This window comes from Stigmatopora argus, chromosome 1 (assembly GCF_051989625.1).
Source record: "Stigmatopora argus isolate UIUO_Sarg chromosome 1, RoL_Sarg_1.0, whole genome shotgun sequence".
Lineage (NCBI taxonomy): Eukaryota > Metazoa > Chordata > Actinopteri > Syngnathiformes > Syngnathidae > Stigmatopora > Stigmatopora argus.
In genome coordinates this window covers 15238953-15266157 of record NC_135387.1, presented here as the reverse complement: position 1 = coordinate 15266157, position 27205 = coordinate 15238953, and the positions used below count along the sequence as shown (strand labels likewise).

General features: G+C 38.6%; 1 protein-coding gene across 2 annotated transcripts; it reads right to left on the bottom strand.

The window, feature by feature from the left end:
* Positions 1–1244: 1244 nt before the first annotated feature.
* On the bottom strand, positions 1245–24257 carry mgll (monoglyceride lipase). Of its 2 annotated transcripts, XM_077601617.1 has the most exons (8): positions 24091–24257; positions 20076–20214; positions 13597–13703; positions 11753–11889; positions 7820–7930; positions 7063–7152; positions 5654–5869; positions 1245–5340 (listed from the first exon to the last, which is right to left on the bottom strand). In XM_077601617.1, the coding sequence occupies exons 2-8, from the start codon at positions 20201–20203 to the stop codon at positions 5209–5211; spliced, it is 921 nt and encodes a 306-aa protein (XP_077457743.1). In that variant the 5' UTR covers positions 20204–20214; positions 24091–24257; the 3' UTR covers positions 1245–5208. The 2 variants fall into 2 exon arrangements, with proteins under 2 accessions (XP_077457743.1, XP_077457735.1); XM_077601609.1 differs by lacking the exon at positions 24091–24257 and having other exon boundaries at positions 20076–20430.
* Positions 24258–27205: the final 2948 nt, after the last annotated feature.

The following is a 27205-nucleotide window of genomic DNA, read 5'->3' as shown; positions in this document are numbered from 1 at the left end:
TCTTCCTTCTTTTCTATCGCCATCGAAGCTAATGCTGAAAGTCGAGCCTGTCCTGTCGTATTTCTGGCATACGTTTTTATTCGATTTAGTGCTGAAAATGTTTGTTCCCGGTTGTGACAGGCTTGCTTGCTGTGGAGTTGACCGACTTTTCTTAATGATGTCCAGCTTTTTTTTCTTGAAAATTCCGTCTTGAAAATGGCTTTAAATCAACACAACAATATATTTGCTTGTGCAGCTCGCTCCAGATACAGTTTGGTAGCTCTGTCTAGTCCACTCTATCACTAGCCAATCATAGTTGGTGAAAGCGATGACATATCCCTACGCCTGCGAGAAGGCAATGACGTATCCCTACGCCTGCGAGAAGGCATTGTGGTGTTGCCAACTCAAAATCTGATTGGTTAAAGCAACAGTCTTATTGATGCTTGTTTAAAGCAGCAGAGCCTGCAGAACTGATTGTCCAGGCCTTGAGGCAGATTTCTGACCCTGGCAACAAATAATGGCTGAAATCTGATTGGTTAAATGCTTCAATATGAAAACACACATCTGGAAGCAGTGCAACCAGGGGGAGAAGCAATGAAAGGAAGCTAACAGACAATTTGGAATTATTTGATAAGTATTCATGGACAAAATATACTTAACATCAGTCTGTGATTCAGATATTTCTTAGGCCAGCAGAGAAGGCCTTGAAGGCCCTGGCGCCACACCACTGGTAAATACACAATGTTTAAACAGTACCAATGAAAATGTCTTCATTACAGTGACATTGTGGTAAGCCATTCCATTCCTTTTATTTACTTACTTAGTGTGATGCGGTGACAGTTTTTTATGGCACTTTTTTTTGCTTATCATTAATCCATCCCACTGATCTTATCCTCACAAAGGTCGCAGGGGCGCTGGAGCCTATCCCTGTTGACCTTGGGAACGAAGCGGGCACACCCTGAATTGGTGGCCAGCCAATCGCAGGACACGAGGAGATGGACAAACATACACACACACTCACACTCATACCTAGGGGCAATTTAGAGTGTTCAACCAGCCTATCATGCATGTTTTTGGAATGTTAGTACCCGGAAAAAAGCCACACAAACCCAGGGAGAACATGCAAACTCCAGACAGTGAGGACCGATCTGGAATCGAACCCAGGACCCCAGAACTGTGAGGCCGAAGCGCTAACCACTCCCATGCCAGGCCGCCCCCCTGAAGTACGTAGATATTTTTCTTATGTTTGACTGAAACAAAATATGCACAGTAGAAATACTCTTTATTTTAGTACACAGAAAAACAAACAAATCGGATAAATACATTGCTTTAAAAATACATTGGGGCTGTGACAAAAGGACAGACGAGAAGACTAACAGACAAGCCATTCTCCGTGTAACATCACTACTACATAGCTCGTTTTATTCGGAAAAAAACCCTGGTGGAGACAGAAGTTATTGCACCAACATGCTCACACGTGGTTATGGTCTCATGTCAATAAGGCACAAACAACATTAATAACCATAAAATATAAGGTCCAGTTGTGGAATTGTACTTATTTTCTCCGTAACACAACACAGTGGTCGGAAACTATTTTTGCACTTCAGTATATTTTTGGGCTAAAAGTCCGTAAATAGCGTACATGCAATTTGAGCTCACCCTGGAAATGTACATTTGTTAAAAGAAGAGAAAGAAGTATTCCAACATGCAGGCTTTAAAATAAGCAAATATGCTAATAAGAGAAAGTTCCTAAGTCATGTTTTTCTATAAATTTCAAATCACAATCTGCAAAATGCAATGTTGGTAACATCGATTTAAAGAATGAAGACTGCAATTTTTTTAATCATTTTGTATACGTAAAAGCAGTTCTCATGTTAAAAAGTTAGAAATGACTCGTTCTACAACGTATAAAAAGTGCATTTTCTGAAATAAATGATCAAAACATCTTGGCCTGGAAATATTTGAATTTGTTGTAATATTTACTTATCACTGTTGTAGATAATTACAATATCACCCACCCGAGTTAAATCACCTGTGTAAAAATAAAAATAAAAATGCCCCACCTGTGATGCTAAGATTATTGAAGACTAGGACAGTTCCCATAAAAAGAATAGATAAGATATTTACATTTTACATTCCAGATCAGCAAAATATGCTGCCATTTATTTACACTACTTTGGAATTTCACTCATCAAAATCCATCATACTTGAAAATAAAAAGCAGCAGTCATAACATCATGATTTAGAAAACCGATCAGCAAAGAATTACTGATGAATGAAATGAATGCTGCAAACCCTTCTGCAATTTTCCCACCAATGTAAATTCATCTTTATTCACCTAGGAGACTAAATGTTCCAGTTGCTAACAGTCAAGTTGGTTATCATATATAAAATTGGTACTCTGACTACATTTAATCATTAGATACTATATATATTTTATAAAAGAACACACCATGTGATGGTGGCTAAGTTATAAGCATTGATGAACTGCAAAGAAAAAACATTTGCAGGGGATGTGAGCCTTTTCACATTAAGAATTATCACAATCTTTTACATTTTATAACTAGAACCAGTAGAGGGTACTATTGCTCATTACAGACTTCATAAATTTATTCCAACAGAGGTGACTCAATTGCAAAATGTGGATGTAAAGACACCTCATTCATATCTTTTGAAATATTTTAGGTGCAACTGAGTGCCTGACTGACCCCCTTCTTTCTCTACTGTGTGGGGCAACCCTGGCCTCAAGATGAAGTTGTCAAGGTGACAGCAAGGGGGCCAGATGATTGTGCCCCTTACATTCTGCCTGGCAACAAGTGACAACTGAAAAGTGCGACCAGGAAAAATATTCCTGCATTGCCATGGCAGCTTGTGAAGCTTTTAGGGCAATTCTACCTAGCAACAAGAGACCACAGCAATGTGTGTGTGCGCGCGTGTGTGTAACCCAACCAATTGTAAAGATTTGTGCCCAACAAATCATTCCTTGTAACGTGAGAACAATATTTAGTTAATGTTTGATTGCCACATACCTAGATAATTGTACACCACAATATTTTTTTCCCGAGAAATAAGGGACTATACTATTGTTTGATATGAACGGGCGAAACGTTGATCATATGTTTCGGGCAGGCAGTATAGTCAATCCGAAAAAAAAAATGTATTTTTGTTTGAGCACAAACAGCATGAAGCCTTATTGGAATTCAGTGGATGCTTCTCTCATGACACACTCAATGATGCTAGTTATCCTTTCTCGTCTCTCAGAGCTTAGACAAAAGAAACTCCTCCGTGTGTCAGTAGGACGAAGCAGGCCCAAAAAGAGCAACAGCCGCGCTCTCAAATGCTGCACAATTAACGGGAAGTTAAAAAAAAATTAAAAAGGCGCTGCCATGGTTACGACCAGCATATCGTTCTCTCGCCTTTTCCTCCACTCAATCACCCACCTCCCCCTACACTGATAAAATGCTAATGTTGTGCAGTACAATGCACTCATGTCATCCAATAGACAGCGCTTTTTGATAAGTTCACAGTACCAGGGCCTTTCATCTCCTTTATATTTAATAGTCAGAATTTTATATATTATCGTTAATTATATTTACCAGGTTTTGGCTCATTTTAAATGATGTTTCCTCTCGTATTTTATTTGTAGTTTGTTGTAACATTACATGTTAAGTACACAATTGTACAACTAAATGTATTTTTTGAATCACCTACGATAGAACTAAAGGGAGGGACAGAAAAAAAAATCTGCAAGTGGATGTATCATGGTATACAGAGTCAAGTGTTACGCATTACAAAGTAACTCATTGCTGTAACAAAATTACTTTTCCCAGCAACTAGGTATTACTCCTCTGAAAATAGTAATCATATTAAAGTTTTCTAAGATTTTTACTTGCATTAGCTTACTAGTAAGTTACTTTGGTACAAGTATATATATATATATATATATATATATATATATATATATATATATATATATATATACATACATACATACATACAGATGCGTCACGGCTACAAAAACGTCTCAGGTCCATCTCTACTGGTTACTTTTGGGCTAAAAATCTCTGTGGCAAATAGAGAGAGGAAATCACAAGCGCTCTCATGAAAACACTCACATTCAGGGGCAATCACGCAATATTGTGTGAAAATTCACGATAAAACAATGGTAAAATGCAAACTTTCTTTTTCTTTAAAAAAAATCACAAAACAAATGATAACATTTAAATTATTGTATGAATTTCTCTTTCTTTCTGGATTAGGACGCTTCTGTCTTCTCACTTTCAACCTGTACATTCTGTTTGGCGTGTTTAACTGCACATTTTCTATAACTAGTAATATAACATTACTTTCTTCAAGGAGTTACAAAGTAATATGTTATTGTCTCTGTGAGTAATCTGTAATGTATAATATATTACTTTTTTGTGTAACTAACCCTAATACTGTAGGCTAAATAAAAAGCTTAATATCATTTGGGGGAATAATTTACCATACTTTTCAGCAACTACGTGACAAAAGTCATCAGAAGTAACTTCTCTGTGTGCAAGCAAAACAATTCATGACACTGACCATTAGAGGCATTGTAAGTGAAGCTGTGCTGGAAAAAGTGTCCTTGCTAAGTCTGTGAGTCACCGTGGGAACTCAAGCGAATAAAGGCGGAAAAAAGTACACAAAAGCTTTTGAAACATTTGGTGTGATGGAGGTCAGCATGGAGAAAAAAAGATGAAAAGCATTACTTTGCAGGCACTGATGATGCCAGAACCTGACATGGTGTAACCTCTCCTCATTACGTACAACACATTCAATAAGAAATTGCAATGTGCAGTGATGAAGTATTCTGACTGAAAAATATATTGAGGGTTTTTTAAGGTTAATAATATTTTAAAAAACTGGTCCCACATGCTGTTTTTGCTTTTCTCACCCCTATTGAACAAACGTGTAGAATTTTACCAAAGTTGTATTTGCATAAAACAAATTAGAAAATTGTGGAGGGGAGGATTTATAATTTACAGGAACGGTTAATGTGTCATTGGAAAAACCCGATGACGACAACTGACATTATTGTCATTATTGCACTACAAACCTGAGCAAACTGCAACTTGAACTTGTACATCCAGTTTCACCCAGTATTGTTTGGGCTGTTAGTCAAGCCATTCATTGCCCTATCTACGTAATAGTATTTTTAGATATGGTGTTTCCTTGGAGCATTCATACTGGCCTCTCTGTGTGTTCCTAAGAGCCTTGTGATGCTGGCAATGTGGTGTTGGGAATGCGCTCTGTAATCCAGCCGGTCACCTCCTTCAAGACGGACTGCGACACCTCTGGCAAGTCATGATGAAGGGCATGATAGCCTCCTTCATAAACCTGCCAAGAAAATAACAATACACCAGTCACAGTGACCATGGGTTCCCAATTTAAAATTGCACATCATGCGATGTAGTTTACAGTGCACATCCTAATTCTCAGAGCTGTTTAGAATATTCCGCCACAGACAGTCTCTAAAAACCTGTGGAAAACTATGCTAAACGTTTCGGTGCAAAACACATCTTAGGACATCGCTGTCTTCCCATTCAGCTAATATAATAACTCATATTCTAGATAAGATAAGAGAACAAAAGAGGTAGGGAAACAACAAAACACATTGATGCAATAAACAAAAGGCATGCCCTGTTCCCACCTTGAGTTTTTTGTCTGAGCTGGGAGCCTTATCAAACATCATTTTGGAGCCTGGGAGGGCGCAGAGCTTGTCAGCGTCACCGTGCAGGAGAAAGAAGGGCCAGCTGATGGACGAAATCTCTCTCTCGATGCGATTTGCCGCCCCCATTAACTGTACGCCAAAGGACACACGCATCCCACCATGGAAGTTCAGTTCGTCGGCCTCGTAAGCTTCCACCTGAAAGAGATGTTTCAAACACATGCAATATCTAGAAAAATGCCAAATTTATGTCTAAAATGCCTTTCCTATTCCTGCATCCTCACCCTCTTGCTACTGTGACAACGAAATTTCCCGAATACGGTATGAATAAAGTTATCCAATCCAATCCAAATTATGACAACATTTTGGATTGTCCCTAAAACTTACATCTATTTATACTATACTATTTTAATCTTTAAAGTTACAATTCACGGCAGCGTTGTGAACAAGTGGTAGTGTGTCAGCCTCACAGATCAACCAACACTGAGGTATTAGCAGTCTACTAACACAAAAGGGTGCTTCTACACAATACTGAGCAGAGGGTCTTAAGATTTGTGATCATATGACTTTTCAGTTTTTCTTTTTAAGAAATTTGCAAACATTTCTACATGTTTTTTTTTTTCTGTCCAGATGGTGTGCCGAGTGTACACTCATGAGAAATAAATGGACAGAGAGTGATACATGTCAAGGAGGCTGAATACTTTCCTTACCCACTGTAGGTATTTTGTGGCTTATTGTGACTACAAAAGTAACAGACTTTTTCTGGAACAGGTTTTGTTTGGGGTTTTTTGTGCTCGTGTTGGTTTTACAGTGGTTGGTATTTACTGTGTGATCAGGGAGGTGTCACTAGGTTAAAAGCCTTAATAATTGTGGTTTAAACAGCAAAGCACACATAATCATGCACTCTTTCCACACAACTCCGATTGTCACATTCGCTCATTTCCCATATATCCACTCAACTGATGGCCCACTGCAATGTAAGATGCCCCTGTGAGTCCACATTTGTATAGAACACAGCCTTTAGTATTAAAGACCCTCACGAGCAAATTTCAACATGTATTTTCTAAATCAACATGAAATTTGGGATGCTCATTTGATAGTCAGCATTGTTTAGATACTTCTTAGCAGTTAATTTAATTGAGCTCTAATCTAACTAATTAGGAAGAAAGGGGGCAGAAAGATTGCACTCTGTTTTTGAATCATTAACGGCAGAAGGATTGCATTTGTTTTTTTAATCTTAACAAGAGATCACGCATGTGCGCAAACACACCACACTTGCATGCAATTATTGTCCATTGGACTTTTTAAAGTCTGTTGTTTCCACCGCCTTTCCCTCTCATTGTTGAACCAGACAATTCATTTGATATCCTGTGACCTGTTATGACTCTTACCTGCTTCTTGTCCCTTGAGACCCATTTAGAATCGATGGAGCCCAGAGTCAAATTTGGCAGCATGTGATTCAAGACCTTGGCCAGGAAAACCTGCAAATGTTCAAGAAAATATAATCATTTCAATGCATTTTCAATTGTACTCTAACGAGTCCCAGAAGAATGTCGACAGCATACCGAATGGAAGAATGTGTTTTTAAACTTGAGTGCTTACGTTCTTAATTTATTCCAGTTAGAAGGTTGTCAAATGTAGTGTAAGACGAACAGAAGTACACTGATCAGCAATGAAGAGAGGTCTTTTAATATGGTGCTTGGTACAGTACCGATATTAAATTGGGTCAGAAACTCCAAAATCAGGAGACAACTGGCATATTTGGAAATTGTAAAGTGTTGGGTGAATTGGAGAACTTTCATACCACCTTAAAAGGTAATCATTTAGATTTACTGCAATGTCATGCAGTTATGGTGGCAAGTGAATTTCTCCCACGGGGATGAATAAATAACTATTTTATCCTCTGATACTATGCCGTAATCTGACCCTGAAGGATTCTCCCTGCAAAAGTACAAATGACTTCTTTACGCATTAAATACTGAGACTTTTACAGAGTTGAAAGGGAAATATTTGCTGATATTTGACCCAAAAGATCTTGTTAACATTATTAAGAAAAAAGTGATCTTGTCTGGCAGAAGAATAATACAAGTTTGGTAATAAAAAATATCAGGGAAAAATGAAAAATGATTACAAAAGAATAGGATGTACCTTGAATGGTGTGGCTGAATCAGGGTTCATCTGGACCATTGGACCAATCAGAACAACTCCAGTAAAATCAGTAGGCCTCTCGCAGGCTGTAAGGATGGATATAGCCCCTCCCTATGTAAAAGAAAAAAGCATTAAGAATTATAACAGCATTCAAAACTTAGCTTTCTTTTCTTTGTACGGGGAGTTTGCTGAAAAAGTTGGAGCAGACATTGTTAGTTAATGCATGGGGGCAATCATCATTGGATGTAACTGGGGCTAAATCCACACCAGGATGCTTGAAAATATAATTATTTGGCCAATACATCATGTAGCTCCCTTCTTTTCCCTGTATGGAAAAATGTAATATTGAGTATGTAATGTTCTGTATAAACATATCCATCATAGTGCAGAAATAGCCTGGGGGTACTGTATAAGAGCCAATGTTAGTTTGGCCATTGCTTTTTAAGTGACTGGTGACAGACAAGTGGTTGGCTTCACTGAAGCCTGTCGTAGGGGGGAGGTGCGGAGTTAAAATTCATTGTTGTGGGGGATGAGTAGAGTGTATCATTACCTCTTGGAAGACAATGTGGACAGGGTGGCGAGGGAAGCACGAGGGTGGGGAAGGTCTGAGGTCACTAAGCCTCTAAGTGGGAAGGGGTGAGATACGTTTACGTAGTTTCTTTCTCACTACCCTCTTATCAGTCCTACAGGCTTTTTGAGTGTGCTGTTACTCAGTCAAGTTAAACTTTATTTAAAAATCACATTTTAAAATGACAAGTGTGTGTACAGTGTACATGCCACGTAATGTTTAAGAAAGTCAGAAAAATAATGACAGCATTTTTTTCAACAAGGCAAGAAGCCAATTTCCACCAGTTTTCGATTTTCATTTACTGACTAGTGCCGATTCCCGCTGGTAAATACATGTTTTTTTTTTTTGCTTCTTGGTGCCGCCAGTGGGTAATTTATATATTTATGTAACTTATGTTGCCTGTTCCCACCAGTGGGGAATTTATATATTCATGTAACTTGTTGGTGGCAGCCAGTGGCAAAAATATTTATAGAAAAAAGATAAGCCTGGTTGTTCAAAATGTAATATTTAAGCTATTTGTAAGGATAAATAGAAGTTTGAAAAATGTGAAGTGCTTTGGGATTTTAGTCTGTGGTTTACTTTCAGTTAAGCTTTCATGAAGGTAACTATGAAGATTTTTAGGGGGTTGTCAAAGTTGTCAAGTGTGTTTTTATTTTTCGCTATTAGTGGCTGGACTCAGTTGCTATCCTTTAAAAATACGGTGGTTAAAGCATAAAATTAAACAGTATACATTCTTCTAAGAGAAGGTCTTTCCTTGTCTTGATTATTTTTACCATTAGCCTATTTCATTGTTGAAGTCCAATTTCTTTCTTCCCTTAATCTCCTCTTATGTCTCCTTACTATGGCCATGAATTACATGCTGAGAAATACCATGATGCTACTCTTTTAGTGTTGTTATGTTTGCATTTCATTTGCAAATTTATGTGTTTAACCCAGCATGTTTTTGGTAGTTTCCCCAGAGTACTAGTGCAAGAGGGAAAACTCAATGTTCCGTCTATGTCCCGGTGTCGGCTGTGCTCAGATCCTCCTCAATGGCGAGTTGTTTTCATTGGTTCCCATTTTACTTTGAATCAAACAGACTGAAATAACCTTCTGGCATATATTCATACAACTCAACAAGGGAGACTTCCTAAAAAGAAGCCTAGAATGAATACTAAATCAACAATCTGAGGGGATAGTGAGAGCAAACCACAAAAGGAATTAAAAATGGAACAAAGAAGCTGATTCAATGAGGGAGAGTTGCTGAGAGCTTCCACTGGAGGATTGTCTGTCTTCTAATAGGAGTGGGAAGCAAGTAAGTGAGAGGTTCTGATGAGAAGAGCTCTGGGAAAACTAGTCAGAGGCCAACAAGACCATAAAAGAACCAGGCTTTTTTCGGTGGGCGTGAATTTACAGCGTGCTGTTTCTTTTTGTAATGTTGCTGTATAGACAATTGGCTCAACATAAACAGAGAGCCTCAAGAAAGAGCTAGGCCACACCTTGGCACCCACGCCTAGACATTGACCGTTGACAGTCATGTGACAACCATAAGCCCAAGCATTTGACACTAGTGTGGTTCATCATCTGATGGTGCAAACAGGCTAGTCAACCAACAAATGCATACACACCCAAGCGTGATGATTGCGTGAGTGAATCTATCATGCTCTTCTCCAGACTCATGGGCTCCAACTTTGTTTATGTGAGCATTCTTTGTCACTTGTGTGAATATTCAACAGTCTTTGGCCATTAGCAGGGTTACTTGCTGAAAAGAGCCACTGAGTAGTTCCCGCCCCAAAACGTTCTAAAGACACAAGAAACTCACACTCACAGGTCTGCTTGCATACCAATCAACACAGTCCATTTCTCCCTCGGGGTAATTATTTGCATGAGGAGCTATGGTTGACAATGCTGCTATATCGCTATTATTGTCATCAGTAGTGGTACAAGCATTACTCTTGTACATAGTACAGTAAAATCCCAATTGCTCAGCATTATTCACTGAAAATTTAAAACAGTATACATTTATTAACAGTAATTTGAGGGGGAAACAGCATGCCTAAGAAAGCTAAGCATCAAATGTGGTCACACCAAGTCGCCACCAAAGAATGTTATCACATCAGAAGCATCTCTGAAAACATCCAGTCAAATCCACAGGTGGTTTTTCATTTCCTCCTCTTTCGTGCGTCATTTTGGCACCCAATGAATAGAAAGCCATACAAACAGAGCAGCAGCAGCCTAAACTAACAGCAACAGGATACAGACAGAGCCACTCCCAGAGTCTGTAAAAACATTACATTTATTATTTGGTAGGACTTTTAAATTTCAGGTCAGGTCATTTTCAATTGATTTCTGGGGAGCTGAAGTAATTGAACACCATTAAAAATCAAATGGGGAACATTCAAACCATTACTATTACTTTTATTTTTATTGTCGCAGTCAGTTATCGACTTGCTTGCATACATGCCTGACAGTTCATTGGTCGTGGGTTCAAATCCATTCAAATACATACTCTGTCTCTCATCCAAATTCAGGACAGGCAGAGAATGGATGGATAGATTTTTGTCTTTATTTATTTTTAATTTTAAGGTTGAATTTAACTTAGTTATATTACTCAAGCAATCCGGCCAGAGGTGTGTGTGCTGAATGATCAGTAACACCAATTACTGAAGTGGGCTAGGCAATTGAGGGATGGCTTCTTGCTTGACCGCCAAGAAAAGGTTTTTAGCACTGTCCTACTTTTCACATTCCACTTTTGTTATATGCTTATTTCCACACTTATATTTGAAGGTAATTCTAGTTTGGAAAAATAAACCAACATTTCAGCTGCAGTATATTCAATGTATTCAGTAAATTATCTGGGATCATGTGTAGGCTTTAAACAAGCTTTGTCTATATTGTCACTGTCTCACAAAGGTGCAGATTATGCAGTGTTTTGTTAAAATCGAAACGTATTATTTTTCCTAGATAGGACTTTTGTGAAGACTCCATCGGAGTGAGTCGGTCAGTAATTAAAAATTGACATATTGTTTCTTGTAGACCCATTGCTTACAATCTAGTAAACACCAGTTTTTGGGATTGAATCCAACAGAGAAAGAAAATCTTGCTCTGAAGAATGTTGTGTATATACAGTATCCATAGTTTGTAACCAAATTTTATTGTCAACCATCCACGAATAACAAAGGAATAGATCAAAATTTTAGTGTATACACCATGAACAACATGAGCTTGACAGGTATCGAGCTTGCATAAACACAGTACTGATAGTTAAGCTTGTGTCATAAAACACCCTGGAAAAAAAGCCATTTGTGTCCAAAATTGACTCAGCGGTATAGTGTTTTTCACTTTAAAAAAATTCTCATCAAGTATTTTATATATACAGATCATACCATTGAATGGCCCACAATAAAGACAGGCAGGTTGGGGTGGCGAGACGTCATCAGGTCGATATGTTGCAGTGTGTCTCGAATGTATATCTGGAAGTCCTTTATGTTCATTCTGTCTCCTTCACTCTGACCATGGCCAACTGTGGAGGAAAATGAACAAATCCAGGAATTTTAATAGAAAATATTACATGTTTGGCTCATAGTTTAAATTCTAAAGATGCTATTAAGACTTATTTCAGACTCTGTTCAGGAACCCTGTGAGATCTGCCATTGCATGCATAATGCAAGATTTGCATGTGTTGGGTAACAACAATACAATTTATGTTGTTTTGTGAAAATCATAATCCCCCATTTTTTATCTTTCTTATCTATTCAAAAGTATAGATATGGCAAACAAACAAACAAAATCCAATGAATAAATGAATGAAGGACAATTGAAAGGTTGAGGAGTGAGGCATATATAATTAATGATTTAGATGAGTGGTTGGCCTCACAGTTCTGAGATCGAGGGTTCGATCCCAGGGGTTAGGGTTTGAACACTATAATTGCCCATAGGTATGAGTCTGGGTGTGAATGGTTGTCCGTCTCATTGGTGTGTCCCCCGCTCCATGTCCGAAGTCAGCTGGAATAGGCTCCAGCATCCACATGACCCTGGTGAGGATAGGCTGCTTGGAAAATAATTGACAAATGAATGCAGAGTCGTCAGCCGTTGGCAACACTTATCTAAGATAGACTCTAGCACAGGGATGGGCAAACTATTGCACAAAGGGCCGTAGTGGGTGCAGGTTTTCGTTCTAACCCATGGAGAAGTGGGACTCCACTTGAATGAACTTTTCACCAATCTGTTGTCCTACAAGTGCAATCAGTGGATTGCAGTCAGGTGAATCTTGTTTTCTGCAGAAATCTCATTGGTTAAACTGTCTGTGCTATATCGGTTGGAACAAAAACCTGCACCCACAGCGGACCTCGAGAACCGGTTTGCCCATCCCTGCTCTAGCACCAACGCAACCCTCGTGAGGATAAGCGGCTTTGAAAGGGAATGAAAAAGGAAAGCGGACCGGGCATCTGTTGAGGTATTCATTAGCAAAGAGTTTGCTTGTGATTTACAAAGGTATGATACTTGATGGGAATATATCATAATATGTTAATAAAATAAATAAGAAAGCATAATCATTTTAATGGGCATATTCTAAGTAAGCAGATGTCGACAAAGCAGAAGGTGGGAGGCACCGGTGGTTGCCGTGGCAACCATTGATCCAGAGACGCACACATTCTGTGCGTGTGACAGCGCCTTCATCTTGTGTGGTTTTAAGGCGTGTGAATGAATAAATGCACACGCTCCCGTCAATATTTTGTAATTAATAAGCATTTCCCAGCTGATGCAGATAGTGAATAGCTATTTCCAGCTTCCTTTAATGAACATGTGGGTAATGTTTTTTCTTTGTGTTTGTTTCTTGCCTGGTATAACAGGTTTGGCCTCCAGTTTGTTTATAAACAAATAAACATGTATGTGTATAATAACTTATGAGTAATGAGAAAGTGAAAAGAGAATAAAAAATAAATGTCAGTGGGAATTTGTTACATTTTTCTGTGGAATTTTTCATGTAAAAGATGGATATTGATGGGAGCATGTGGCCCTGTCTGTATTACCATCAAGATTGAGCAAAACTAAAGATTGAAAAAACTAGTAGCATAGTCTGGCTCATGAACAATGGAGAAATATGTGGATCAGTCATGCAGAAAGGGAGTTGTCCTTTTTATAAAATTCTTCACATTTTAGAGCACATAAGAGCTTTATATTGTAATGGGTGTAAATATATGTGAGAACAAACAGAATAATGGCTCACCATGGTCGTGTGCAAAGACCAGCAGGGACAGTTCCTTCAATCTTTGTGCAATTTCATCATATGGCCCACAATGCTCCCCGGCCCCATGGGCAATGAACACCAGCGCTCTGGGAAAGGAGATTTAAGTACTGTATAAGCACAGGCAATTCTTAAAACTGTTCTTGTGTGTAACAATATTGATTTGCAAAACATTGACAGGACCCTGGGAAAGAGTGACAAGGTTTGTAGTTGCTGTGGTGCAGTCTGTTTTTGTAATAAACCTTTAGTTGATTGACCCAAAGTTAAATAAAGTAGACAATTAACTGCGACATTTCTTTCACCATCTATATTTTGAATTACTTTGTGTTTGTACGGTATTTGATTTTGAAGTGCTATAAAAACCAAGTGTACTTTAGGCGAGTTGATGAATCTGAGGACAAATAAAGTGACAAATGAATCTTAAATGATGTTCCAGACAAGGGCAAACATGCTAAGGAGGAAACATGCAAGGGAGGAACTTCCTCACGTGTTATTCTGATGTGAAAGGCTCATTGTTCAGATTCTATAACCTCATTGCTCAGTTTGGGGCAGACACATTTTCAAGTCATAAGTCTATGATTGTGGCACAAAATGATGCTTGTTTATCGGTTTGATGTCCTCTGGTTGGGTCTTTAAACTATATTTTGAATGTATTAACTAACACTATAAAAGTACAACTTATAACTATTCTTCATATGTATTTCTGCATATATCCCCTATTCTGTATTCTGCGTATTTACTGGTATGTGTATGTAAGTATGAAAAGAGGAGAAAAATTTGCACTGTCCCTGTTCTTTCACTCAAAAACAAAACACAAATGCTGAAATGCCATGTATCAAACAGTGACTTCACTCATTGCTCATCCTCACCTCAAGATAAGACATCCGCTGCTCTTTTTGGCTCGGAACTAACAAGATTCTGCATTCATGTTTGTATGACTATGCGCGTGCTTGTATGCAACAGTAGGAGTGAATAGCAGTCTTTGTTTTCACATAATAGAGTTGAACTCAGAAACTCAGGGTCATTTGGAGATTAACGGGGCTAATCTGGTTTGAATGTAAAGACAGATTTACAGTGAGCAGACTACAACATAGAATGTACTAAAAACCAAAATGTTAAATGTGCCTTTCTTTTTGCCTTGTTAGACTTGTAGGGCTGTTGCGATAACAAATTTTAATAGGCGATATATTGTCCGAAAAAAAGAACCAATTTAATCATTAATGTAGTAACAATATAGTATCCAAATAAACCATCACATACCTCTAAGCTATTTTTGCCATCTTGCCCTAAACTTTTAAAAATATTTTTCAACTAAATGGTTTCACGGTATCTTTTGGGGAAACAAAGCCATAAATAATAATTTACCCATGCTTATTTCAAAGTTTTGGGTAAATTTCGAGAATATGTCATTTATTTGCCAATTTTCACTTCTTATCTGTACATATTACCAGTGAATTTAGTGTGGATGCGAAGTTATTGTTTTTGAATATTATATATTTAAGAAAGTATGATACACATACAATTATAAAAACACAGAAGAAGTAATTTTTATATCCAGTGTATGAAGTCAAATTCCTAAGAAATTTCCCATTCCTCTCACCGTGTGCTGTCTCATTAAGGGAAAGGAACTTCACTTGTCTTCTACAACAGATAGGTTATCTGAACTCCATATTCTATAAAAAGCTTAGTTAAAAGACTGAGCAGTTAAAAAAAGAGAGTGAGAGACTTAAGAGAAAGAGAGACAGAACACAGATATTACACCCCACTGATGCAAAACTACTCCAAAGAAGTGTTGAATGCAGCCTAATCCCTTTCATGTGTTACTAAGTGGCTGCCTGAAAATGATTTGGGGAACTCAGAACTTTTACTTTTACTCGCAACTCAAACTTTTATAAACCAAACAGAACCTGGAGCCAAAGAAGAAAATTAAATAATGGCCCCGAGACTCCCAAATGATAAAACGTGTGTATATAAGATGCACAAACATTGGCATTCCATGCAGCCATGAGCACGGACAATTTAGAGTCAAATAGCACTGAGTTATAGTAAATCAGATTAGGCAGTTCATTTTAACAAGTTTATCAAAGGCACAATACTTATTCACATGACATTTAAGTAGAGTGGCAAAGCATCAACGGTAATGCAAGGCTAATTAGATAGTTGAGTCATGTGGGCTGTCATTTAAACCTCAGGTGAGAGCTCATTAAAAAACAAATGAATCCAACACAGGAATGTAAATCTGATGATGTAATTTAATGTAGTTATATTTTGGGCCACATTCACATGTCCATGAAGAATACCGTCACTGTCAGGCAGAAAATCTTTTGAGTCAAAGAGTTAGCGATTTCCTACATATTTTTACACATCAATATTGTTGGTCTGTCTCCACAAACTTTTAACAATTTTATACTATCTTTATCTTTATGCAGGACTTTTGCTTGGCACACAGGGAGTCAACCCAGGTCTCTATTTTTAAATTATTTTATGTATTCAGTCTTAAAATTTAAGACTAAAAACACGGAATCAAGTCTAACCCAGAGCCATGAGACTACAACCATGTATACCCAGTGACCCATTTACACAAAATGAATGTCAGTTTCAAAGCAGTTGATGTGCTATGACCTCAATGTGCACGTATGACTTGTTGATAGCACTCCATGCGGGTTCAAAGCCTCAGTTGGACATCTGTTCGAAGGTCTGTCAATCATTGTTGCTCCTATTCCAAAACCTTTCACCCACTTCCTAATTCTAGTGAAAGGGGCCACTGAGAAGGGGCTAACCTTTGACCCAGTCTCATTTACCGATGTATTTAGAATATGTTTATGTATTCTCAGGGTATGCAAACGTACGTATGCAGTAGTAGCCCTGTTAGTGTTAGTCTTTTTTTTAAATAAATGGTATGACTATTGTGCATCTTTTTTTGTAAGTGAAAACGTAATTATGAGAGAGAGGCTCCTACATAGTCATATAAATCTTTGAAAATAATATGGTAGGCGGCCGGCCTCACAGCTCTGGGGTCCTGGTTTCAAATCCAGGTCACGCCCACCTGTGTCGAGTTTACATGTTCTCCCCGGGCCTGCGTGGGTTTCCTCCGGGTACTCCGGTTTCCTCCCACAATCCAAAAACATGCATGGTAAGCTGATTGGACACTCTAAATTGCTCCTAGGTATGGTTGTGAGTGTGCGTGGTTGTCCGTCTTCTTGTGCCCTGCGATCGGCTAGCCACCAATTCAGGGTGTCCCCCGCCTCTGGCCCGGAGACAGCTGGGATTGGCTCCAGCACCCCCCCACGACCCTAGTCAGGGTAAAGCGGTTCAGAAAATGAGATGAGAATATGGTAGGCGTAACGTCCGCATTTTACTACAACACACTTTAGAGCAGGGGTAGGGAACCTATGGCCCGGGAGCCACATGTGGCTCTTTCGATGGGTGCATCTGGCTCTTCGCTAACCTGTGAGCTAAAATATGGAACCCGCTGGTGACAGAACTGAGATACTACGTCCAGTGCTGCTTTAGTCTTCTTTTTTTGCATTATACTGTGCTAGAATGCATACTCTCATTGATTAGCAACTGCATAAGAATGCTGTCAAAAGTATTCTTTTTTTCCACTTTAAAAGTGGTGAAATTACTAAAATAAAAGACACTCATTTACATGTATTTTGACTTTTAAATTCGGAGTATGGCTCTCAAGGAATAACATTAGAAAATATGAATTGTTTATGGCTCTCTTCGTCAAAAAGGTTCCCAACCCCTGCTTTAGAGTAAGAGTCAAATGATCTTAAAAAACAAAAAACAAAAAACAAAAAACCTCAACTTTTGCAAAGAGATGAAAACTTGTGTGATACACAAGACCTGCTTTGTGTTAACCAATTATGTTAGTGTGTACTGTACGTCCTTCAACTTTTCCTTGTTTGCTGACATTATCACAAAAGACCATTGACACTGGACATAGGCCAATGTTTTACCTAGAGTATACTTTGTTTGAATTGTAACAGTTTCATTGACTGTACTCACTGTATATGGAATTTGTGTGACATTTGTTTGTTTTTTGCCACAGGCCAATGTTTTACCTAGAGTATACTTTGTTTGAATTGTAACTGAACAACATATGTGCTTTTGTAAAACAATAAGACTGGGGGTTTATGTATCAATTGCCCGGCTTATACTGACCGATGTGTTTTTTCTTCCCATATAAATGTATTCAAGTAATTTTTATTCATTAAATGCATGGTCTGGAATAAGGCTGACAGTTTGATTTCATGAACATAGGTATTAGAGGAAGCTATTTATTAGCATTCTTGTTGTTTCCCCTTAGTTTGGTCCTGATCAAACAGCAGATAATGGCTATATAAAATATGCCTAACAGCCACTATCAACAAATTCATTACTACTTTACTGCTAGTCATTATGATAATCAAGGGCCATGCTGAGGACGAAAAACTTTGAGTATTGTTACTTCAGTGACTTATTATCTAAATCTGCATAATATTTTATTACTGGGAAGCTGTTCCACAGGCTATAAATGCACATTTAAGTGACCAACTTGGCACAAATCATCCAACCAATTTTGACCGAGAGGGCTGGGAGCAATTATTGACTTCTTTTCATCTAGCCCTGTCAATGCTAGCCAGTGGCTTAAAGAAAAACAATGACTTTAGTAACCTAAAAGAACAATTTTGTTAGTAATAATAAGAAAGAAAAACCCATGTACTTATGTTTTATTTTTAAAACGTTACCCACAGGCTTGCAAATGAGAATATGTAGTTGATGTCCAGTGCCAAAAGCAGCAATTTTTAAAATAGTTAACACACTAATGTCTACAAACATGCGGTCTTTTTTCGCTGGCGGCTTTTAGTGTTTGCAAAGACACTAATCACTTGGAAATCAGCTGTGCTAATGTCTCACTGCTGCACTGAATCGAACTGATCGAGAACTCATGTGCAAAAAGCTTCTTTCATATCTTGGATTCCAGATGTTTAGTGGGCCTTCAAAATTTGTCACGCCTTCTGCGCTGTTACACTACATGCACTTACATGCCAGATGAATTTGTGTGACATCTGGTTTTTTTTTGCCACAGGCACATATGTGAAAGAAGCATGAGTAAAGTTGGCAACTTACAGTCAACATGCACAATGGTCCAACTTCTGCTTAGTGCCAAAAACATTTGGTCAGTAGGGTGCCCAAGTAAGCCTCTTTCTGTGCTTAAATGGGGTCACTATGCAGCAAGTGTTCTCAGTGTACAAATAAGATTAGCATAATTATAATTTTAATGAGATTGGGTCATATAATTAAGTCTATATGTATGAGACATTTTAAGCAGGACAGACAGCCACTGAAATTAAGAGATTCCGGATCGATGGTCCATTAATATGTGTTTGTATATCTTGAATCATAACAACCCCCCTAGCAATCACTTTCAAATAGCTACCAGCGACAATTCCAAAATGGGTCTTTATATTTGCTTTGGCAAAATTCTTATTGACAGTTTCATTGACTGTACTCACTGGATATATTTGTTGAATGAATGCACAGCAATTACATCACTTCATTCAACTTCTCTATCTCCGCATTTTGGACATTCTGGCAAAAGGTTGCCAAATGATGCAAATAGTTGCCTTAAAAAGTGTGGGCCTTTGGACCAAGAATTGCTATTATGGGTTTGCAATTGGAGCTCAAAATATTGGGCAAATATAATGTAATGTATGCTTAGGGGGAAAAAAAGAAAAACAAAAAAGGAAAAAAACATTAAAAAAAATAACCTTCAAAATAATTTAATGAGAAAAATGGAGATTTAAAAAAATAATTCAAAAAAACAACCCTGAAGATAAATTACTCAGAAAAATCCAAGTAAAAAAGATCAATTCATAAGAAAAACGGAATTGGGGAAAAAAATATGACCGCAGAAAATAAATAATTTTGAAAAACAGAGTTTAAAAAATAATGAATTCAAAAACCCAAAAATAAATTAATTTGAAAACCAGTCAGGGCTTTTTTAATTCTTAATGCAATGCACTTCCGTAATAACTAATAATTGATATATCACATTCAAGTCAAGAAATGCTCCGTTTACAAATACTACACAATGCACACTCATTAGATCATTAGTTTCTAAAGTGGAGTAAACATCAGATACATTACCCTATTGTTTTAACTCACAACAACAAAACTCAGTATTGGATCGGTACATCACGAATACAAACACCTTGAGAAACACAGTTGCGGGTATCGTGCTCTAAAAGCGAACTTCTCGTGAACGCTTGCAAAAAAAATTGCCCACCCCAAGTGTAGCATGGTGTAATAAAAGCATATTAGCACTACTTGTTAGAAAAAGAAAAAAACAATGATCAATTAAATAAAAACCAATAAAATAGGAGTGTCTTCCCTCCAGACAAACTAGCCATTAAAGTAATGTAACGGCTGAGTAATGCAGCGTTACTCATTTCTCCCCATCCTTTCTCACTGACCTTGGCTGGCCGACTGGCTTCCAGTAGCGGCAAAACAGGTGCTGTCCATCGGCGTTGACGATGTGCTCCAGGTCCGTGTAAGGAAGTCCTTGCGGGCTCCGTCTCGGAGCAGCCCCCGGCTCGGGCATGGAGGTCGGCTCTGACAAGGAGACACGGAGCGGCCACAGTAAAACATCGCGGCCGTACAGGAAGCAGCCGAGGCCGGCCACGAGCAAGCAAGCCGCGGCGGTCACGGCGTTCATTGCCCGCGGACGTCTCTGTCACTTGTCGCTAATAAAAAATAAAAAGAGTCTTGTTGACATCACGTGAGACGGAGGCTCAGCGCCAGCCTTCATCTAATCCCATACACACATGAAAGCACGCGCACGGCACACATGGCTGTTACGTCACAAGACCATATGTGCTCTTTTTCCCTTCTGCTTGGAGGGTGCACACACAATTTTACTAACAAACACGTTACACGTGATATTAAATGTGTATTTATAAATATAACTTAATAGAATGGATTCGACTAGATTAGATTTTTTTTTTTACAGCTATACACCAGATTTATCTATAATACTAGGAACAATATGGAAGAAATGCTTCAATTATTTTAAAAAAAGGCTTAATATTTTGATAGACATTGAGGAAACACATTCATTCCTCCTCTGCACCCATGTTCGAGTGGAGCTGCTGGAGCCTGTCCCAGCTGACTTCAGGCAGAAGGCAGGCTACACCCTAGAAAGGTCGCCAGTCGGCCATAGGGACTAAATTGCTCCCCTCCAATTGACACTTAAGTATTTTGCGCTGTTATTCTGGTCATGTCCTTTTTTCTATCTGAATTTCTAATAGATACTGATTATAAGTACAAGAAACAAGGGGGACTATTGTGGGAAACTCTTGCTTTTGCACAGTAAAGCTATTGATGCATTAAAAGGTATAATCTTTCATTCATCTTCCATTGTGTTTATCCTCTCGAGGGTAGTAGTGGTGCTAGAGCATCTTCCAGTAGTGGTGGACAAATTGATCCAGCTGTCCAAAAAATATTATGTCAAGTCGGAAACTGCATACTGAGATTGATGCTTTACTTCAAGTTTCGGTATTATTTGCAAGACTGCGGTTTCGACAAAGAGGAAACAGAAAAGTCACCGGACTCGCTGCTGCTCCTGTGTCAGCACAGAGCGCTGTGAGCAGGAAAATCTAGTTGCCCCTCTTGTGAGAATGTATTCACTTGACGACGCCAGGAAAGTAGGCGGCTTAGGTTCATCAGCACAGACGGACTGAAGAATGGCAGAGAGGTAGAAGATCCCCTGTGGCTATATTTTCAAGCCGAAAGCCAGACAACAATAAAGGTGGGATTTGTAAAAAGCCACTCAGAAATAGTGGAACCACATTCCTCATCCAAATGAAAAAGTGTTTCTGAACACTACTTATTGAATTTGTTGAGAGGTTTATGTGCACTTTCTGTTTCAGAATTTTCTGAGAAAAAAAATGGAAAAAAATCTATTTAATTATATATTTTGTTCTGACTCTATCCTTTAAAAAACGTCAATAAGAAGAACATTACAAAAAGATTTCAAGTCTTGAAAAGTAATTGAGCCACCCAGTGATGTAGTGGTTCTTCCGCCTGACTTTGCTGCGGGCATTCTGGGTTCGATTCCCACTCGGTAGCAGCGTAAGTGGTTGTCTGTCTCTCTGTGTGCCCTACGATTGACTGGTGACCTGTCTAGGGCATAGTCTGCCTTTCGCCCGAGGACAGTTGGGTTAGGTAGGCTCCAGCAACCATTTCGAGGATGGAAGATGAAGATGATGAAAAGTAATTCCATTGAACTATTCAATGAAACATCTTTCTTAATTATTAAAAGGTATGGTCTCATGTGACACATCAAAAATGTTTCAGCATTTGACCATTCTCAGATTTACTATTCTTTGTTTCTAAGCAGCTGAACAGTTACGAAAAAAGGTATCAGCTAGTGTCCTATATTTACATGGTATCGGATCACTAGCAAAGTATGCAGTATCACACACCACTATCTCCGAGCTAGCCATGTCAAGGAAGTAGTGTACACCCTGAACTAGTTTCCAACCAACCGCGACAAAAGGGATAAAAATTCAGAGAATCTGATTCACTACAAGCCCAAACGGCAGGCAATACACAGAGAATTCTGGGCAACATATTCAGAATGTCGGCATCTACAGACAAGTACAGGCAGCACCGCACCAAGCAGAACAGTAAACCCATAATATAGCGTAGGGGGCACAGAAAATCTACTTGAGTTGAGTTTGATTTTGTTGTTGTTGAAATATGCAAGATAAATTATAGCCAAAGACAAATTTCGATCTTTGGTCCCTTGGGCAGGTTGATGTTAAAAACAACATGCATTCAAGAAGGCAATTGGGGGAAAATGGTTGATGATGCAATAATGATACACATCTCATAAAACCGACCCACCCATTAGGGGTGTGTGGAAAAATCGTAAACACAAAAATATGAAAAAGAGCCACCAAGAGAGTGAAATCTGTTTCATACGCAAAAAGACAGATGGCGCAAACGAGAAAGTTTGGGATTGAGAGCAAAAATCTGAGCAGCGACAACAGAAAAAGAATTTTACTTTTCAGATGACTGTCTATTCGAGTTTCATTATTTTGCTCTTATTTTTGGGTTGCAACTTGCAAAGTTTTGTTTGAATCTTTTTTCCCCAAACTTGATTGCATCTTATTGTTGGTTTTCTACACCTGTATGACACTTTTTGGGATGCTATAGAAAAAGGTAGTGCCAATGCTCATCCCAAAAAGATCAGACATGACAAAAACAACAAAAATCAGATTTATTCATGAACTCCCAACATTGAAATGTGAGGGCAGCGATAAAGAAAAGTTACTGGAATGGACACCAATCGCACTGAAACATTTACGGCCAGTCGAATTGAATTGAATGGTTTCATTATCATAATACAAGTACTATAATGAGATTTAAAGCTTCACCAGGAAGTGCACAAATAACAACCACAAACAAATAATCAATAAATAAGTAGTCAACAAACATCAATAAGTAGGGCAGTGCACAAATAACAAATGAATAACAATAATACATAATAAATGAACAATCAATATATAAGTCTTAAATAAATAAGTAGTCAACATATTAAGTAGCTCCCAATTTAAATGAATTGGACATCTTTCATTGTATAAGGCAGGCAATGAGTGTTCTGAATTGCGTCTATCCGAGTAAAAGGCACATTGAGAAAAAGAGAAAAAATCCATACATAACCAAAACACACAAGACTATGTTCAAAAACGATTAAGGAAAGAGCAGATTCCAGTTTTTGGTTGTTGTTTTTTTTAATTTATTTTTATTAATCTTTTTACAACTCAGCCCCATTCGCACCCAGTGCATTCCTTCCTATGACTGAATGACTGCTCCACAACAATGAGGCGACCAGCGTGGTGGTTAAAAATAGCTTGTGTGAAGCTATTCCTACCCAGAACAGAATCAAATTTCATCTTAGCTGTGCGGCACCATGCAAGCCAGTGTATTTATTATCCATGACGTTGTATCATAAAGAACTACTATATCAATCAGCCCCAACGTGGAGCACCAGTATTCCCAACGCGTTTTCATCGCAACAACGTCGGGCTGCGCTGTGATGTTTGTCAAGAAAAAGGCAGATTTCGTTACCGACAACGTCATGCCATGGTGCACGCTGCATAAAAAAAGGCAGAACGGTGCACATTGCACGCCGGACGTTTGTTGTCAAGGCCGCAAACGTTCTTACGTACCTCCACACGCCGTGCAGGACATGACAGGCTGCTCGAATCGCAACGTAGGGATGCGCGCACACTACCATTGCGGCACAACAAGTGCACCGTGAGTGACGCTGGATGTTTTGATGCCTTTATGACATCATCATCTTTGATGATGAATGGAGGAAACTTAAGATAAATACTTTGCTGTACTGTGCGCAGAGATGAAAGGCGCAATTAAAGGTGCAAGTAGTAAGAAGGCCAGGATGTGACAAAAAAGAGAACCGACCTGTAGTGCGATGAAGTGGAATCTTCTTTTTTCGGACCTTCGCCTCTTTTGTTCCAGAGCCCCGGAGATCTTCTCTTCACACTCACCAGAGGCACAGTGAAGCCAGAGAGTGTCTGTTTAGGAAGCAACCAAAAGTATTCGCGCCCACGCGCACATGCACGCGTAAACAAAAACGCTCTATGTCGCGCGCGCGTGCGCACAGTCAGATTTTTTTTCCTTGCTGTGGTGGGACATTTCTACCCCAAGAACCTAAAACGTGTCTTTAATGTTTTTTAACTCCATCTGGTTGCTTTTTTTCTAAATAGATTTATTAACTCCATCTGGTTGCTTTTTTTCTAAATGGATTTATTGACAACTTTTGGAATGGAACAAACAAATAACAATATTTTGTACAGATACAGAAATGACACTAATCAAACTGATTTTTAAATTATTATTATTATCTCTTGTCCTTAGTTGCCAACATTGTAATGTTCATATTTGGTTGCTGCAATTTTCCAAAATCCTTTTGATCAGTGGTCCCCAACCACCGGATCGTGGACCAATACTGGTCCGTCATGTTTTCAGTCTCACTCTCCAACTTGAAATGCGAAAGTTATAATAATAATAATAAATAATTGCTATTATCCTAGGGACTTTTTTTTCCCCGTTGTGGATGTCATCTGTGTCATGTTAGGCTTTTGGGTGGAGGTATGTTGTGTTTGCTTTTCGCCTCTTGTGTCCCTCCAGGCTTCCCTTCATCTTGTGACCAGCTGCTCGGGATTGATAATCAGCCCTTGTCTGTTTATTTAAACCCTGGGTGTTTGTTAGTCTTTGTCGGATCCTCTGCTTTGTTTGTAGCATGCCACGTTTCCAGGCCAAGTTCCTCGTTACCCCTGTCTTTCACGTCAGGTTTGACTTTGTTATTTGATACCTAAGTCCTTGTTATTTTCTAAAGACTCCTGCCTTAAATAATTAAAGTTTTGTGAGAGCAGTCCATTCCACTTGTCCATTGCCTGCTTCCCTGCATTTGGGTCCAAGCACATTACGCGACCGAGCTAATTGTAATAGTCTGTGCCTCCCACCCTCAACGCACACAAAGGTATTTTGGTACCAAACATTCCTGTCATAACATTGACGACCACATTCCAGAAATTTTGTGATAAATTTAGAAGTTTAGCAGAAGTATTTACCAACCTGTTGTCATTATAGCCATAAAATAAAGGTACATAAACCTGGTTTAAGAAACTTTATATTAATTTCTCAATCTCCATTTCTGATTTTTGGTAAGCTAGAAAAAAAATAAAAAGAGAACCGAATACAGTAGTGTTTGAATTGACTAGTATTGCGGCAAAGGGCAGAAAACCAGTAGGGCAGACAAGACCTGGCAGGAAAAAAGTAGCACTAGACTAAAAATTAAAAAGGTCAATGTAGCAGAATGATTCAGGGTGCAAATTTAAGATGTTCATTAAAAAAAAGAATTTAGAATTACCAAGGATCGACTAACCCGAGACATTGCAAGATGATATTGTTGATATTAATAAGAAATAGTACTTTATTCATAAAAAATGTTTAAACATGTACATATTTTGTACTACACGTTGTGTAAAAGGGCTTCGTTGCATAGCAACAGTATATATACATATACACAAAAATAAATAAATTAAATAAGAGTATATTGGTCCAGTCAAAATGAATTTAAATTTACCATCAGGGGTTTGTAGATTGCCTTTTTGCTATCTTACAATTTATCTAAAAAAAAATGCCATTAAACAGTGTGTCTTGCAGTAGTGTACTTGAGTTGCGTGAATGCATCAGTCTGAACCAAACCTAATTTACATGTCATTAGTTTTTGAGACGGGTAAGTTGCAATCTTTTTCAGTGACGAGAAAGCAGTCTCCCCGCATTTTGGTGGTCTAGGAACCTGCACTTGATATCCAATGATCATGTTTTGCCTGCTTTGAAACAAAGAGGCACCATATCCACACTCAGAACACATGACCTTTGAGGTGGCAAGAGACACGTTTACCATTTGTAGGGTTTTTTTATACTCTGGCATCTTGGCATTCCCATTGGATGTGGCAAGTGAGGTTGTCCCTGAAGTGGTGGTCCTGCTTCTCCAGGAGACTGCCTCGTTTCTCAGAGGAATTGTATTATCAAAAAGCATATCTTCTCTCCTTCTATATGGCTGTATTGCTGATATTGGTGCGTTTTGCTTCCTTAACAAACTTCTGTATTCTGATTTAAATCTTAATGGGTCAAACCTGCTTTCTTGTCCAAACTTATCAGGTGCACTTTGAATCGATCTGAGCCCTAGCCCTTTTTGTATTGATTCCATAGTTGGCTGTGACTTGGATCTCGTCTGAGTGAAGTCTTGACGAGCACTTGGCTCTGTCCTTGGCCTGTACGTAGCCCATAATGCAGTTCTACTACTTACTCTATTTCGTCTTGAATCAGTTTTAGGTCGAAGAGGTTCAAGTTCTCTATCAACAATCATTCCTCCCTTGGGTCTGTACTGAAGCCGTTTATCAAATTTAGATCCTGGTTCCTTTTGTTTATCTGCCAGAGTAGTTAACGTACTGACTTTAGGTGAGTCTTGACTAACATTCGGTTCTTGTCCAAGACTGTTTGAAACTGGGATCTCAGGTTCACGTTCCAAATCACTTTTTTTAATTTTCAGACTTCTGCTCTCAACTGTTGGAGAAACGGGAGTTGCTAGCTTGCTTCTGTATGGAGACAATGAACGGACTGCCAACACTGGCTTTTCCTCTGTTATTTTGGTATCTGAACAGCGGCTGTCAACACTAGTCGGCTTTTTTTGATAGGAATCACTAATCGGTGGAAAGTTTAAACTTTTCGACTGTGTTTTTTTTTCTTTGATCTGTTTTTGTGATGTGTTATCCAAAACTGGGGAGGGTTCTGAATGTTGTTCCTTTATAAGCTCACCAGAGACATCAACATTGCCCAGAACTGGTGGGACAACAGTCTGCTGCGGATCGGGAACTCTGATTGTAAATGAGGGCCTCGTTGTTTTTTTTCTCTCCTGATTTGTGGGGTGTGTTTTTCCTGGTCGTGTTCCATCCACTGTAGTATTATCTTTTGGTGGTGGTGGAACTGGCCTGTGTGGTTGGTCGAT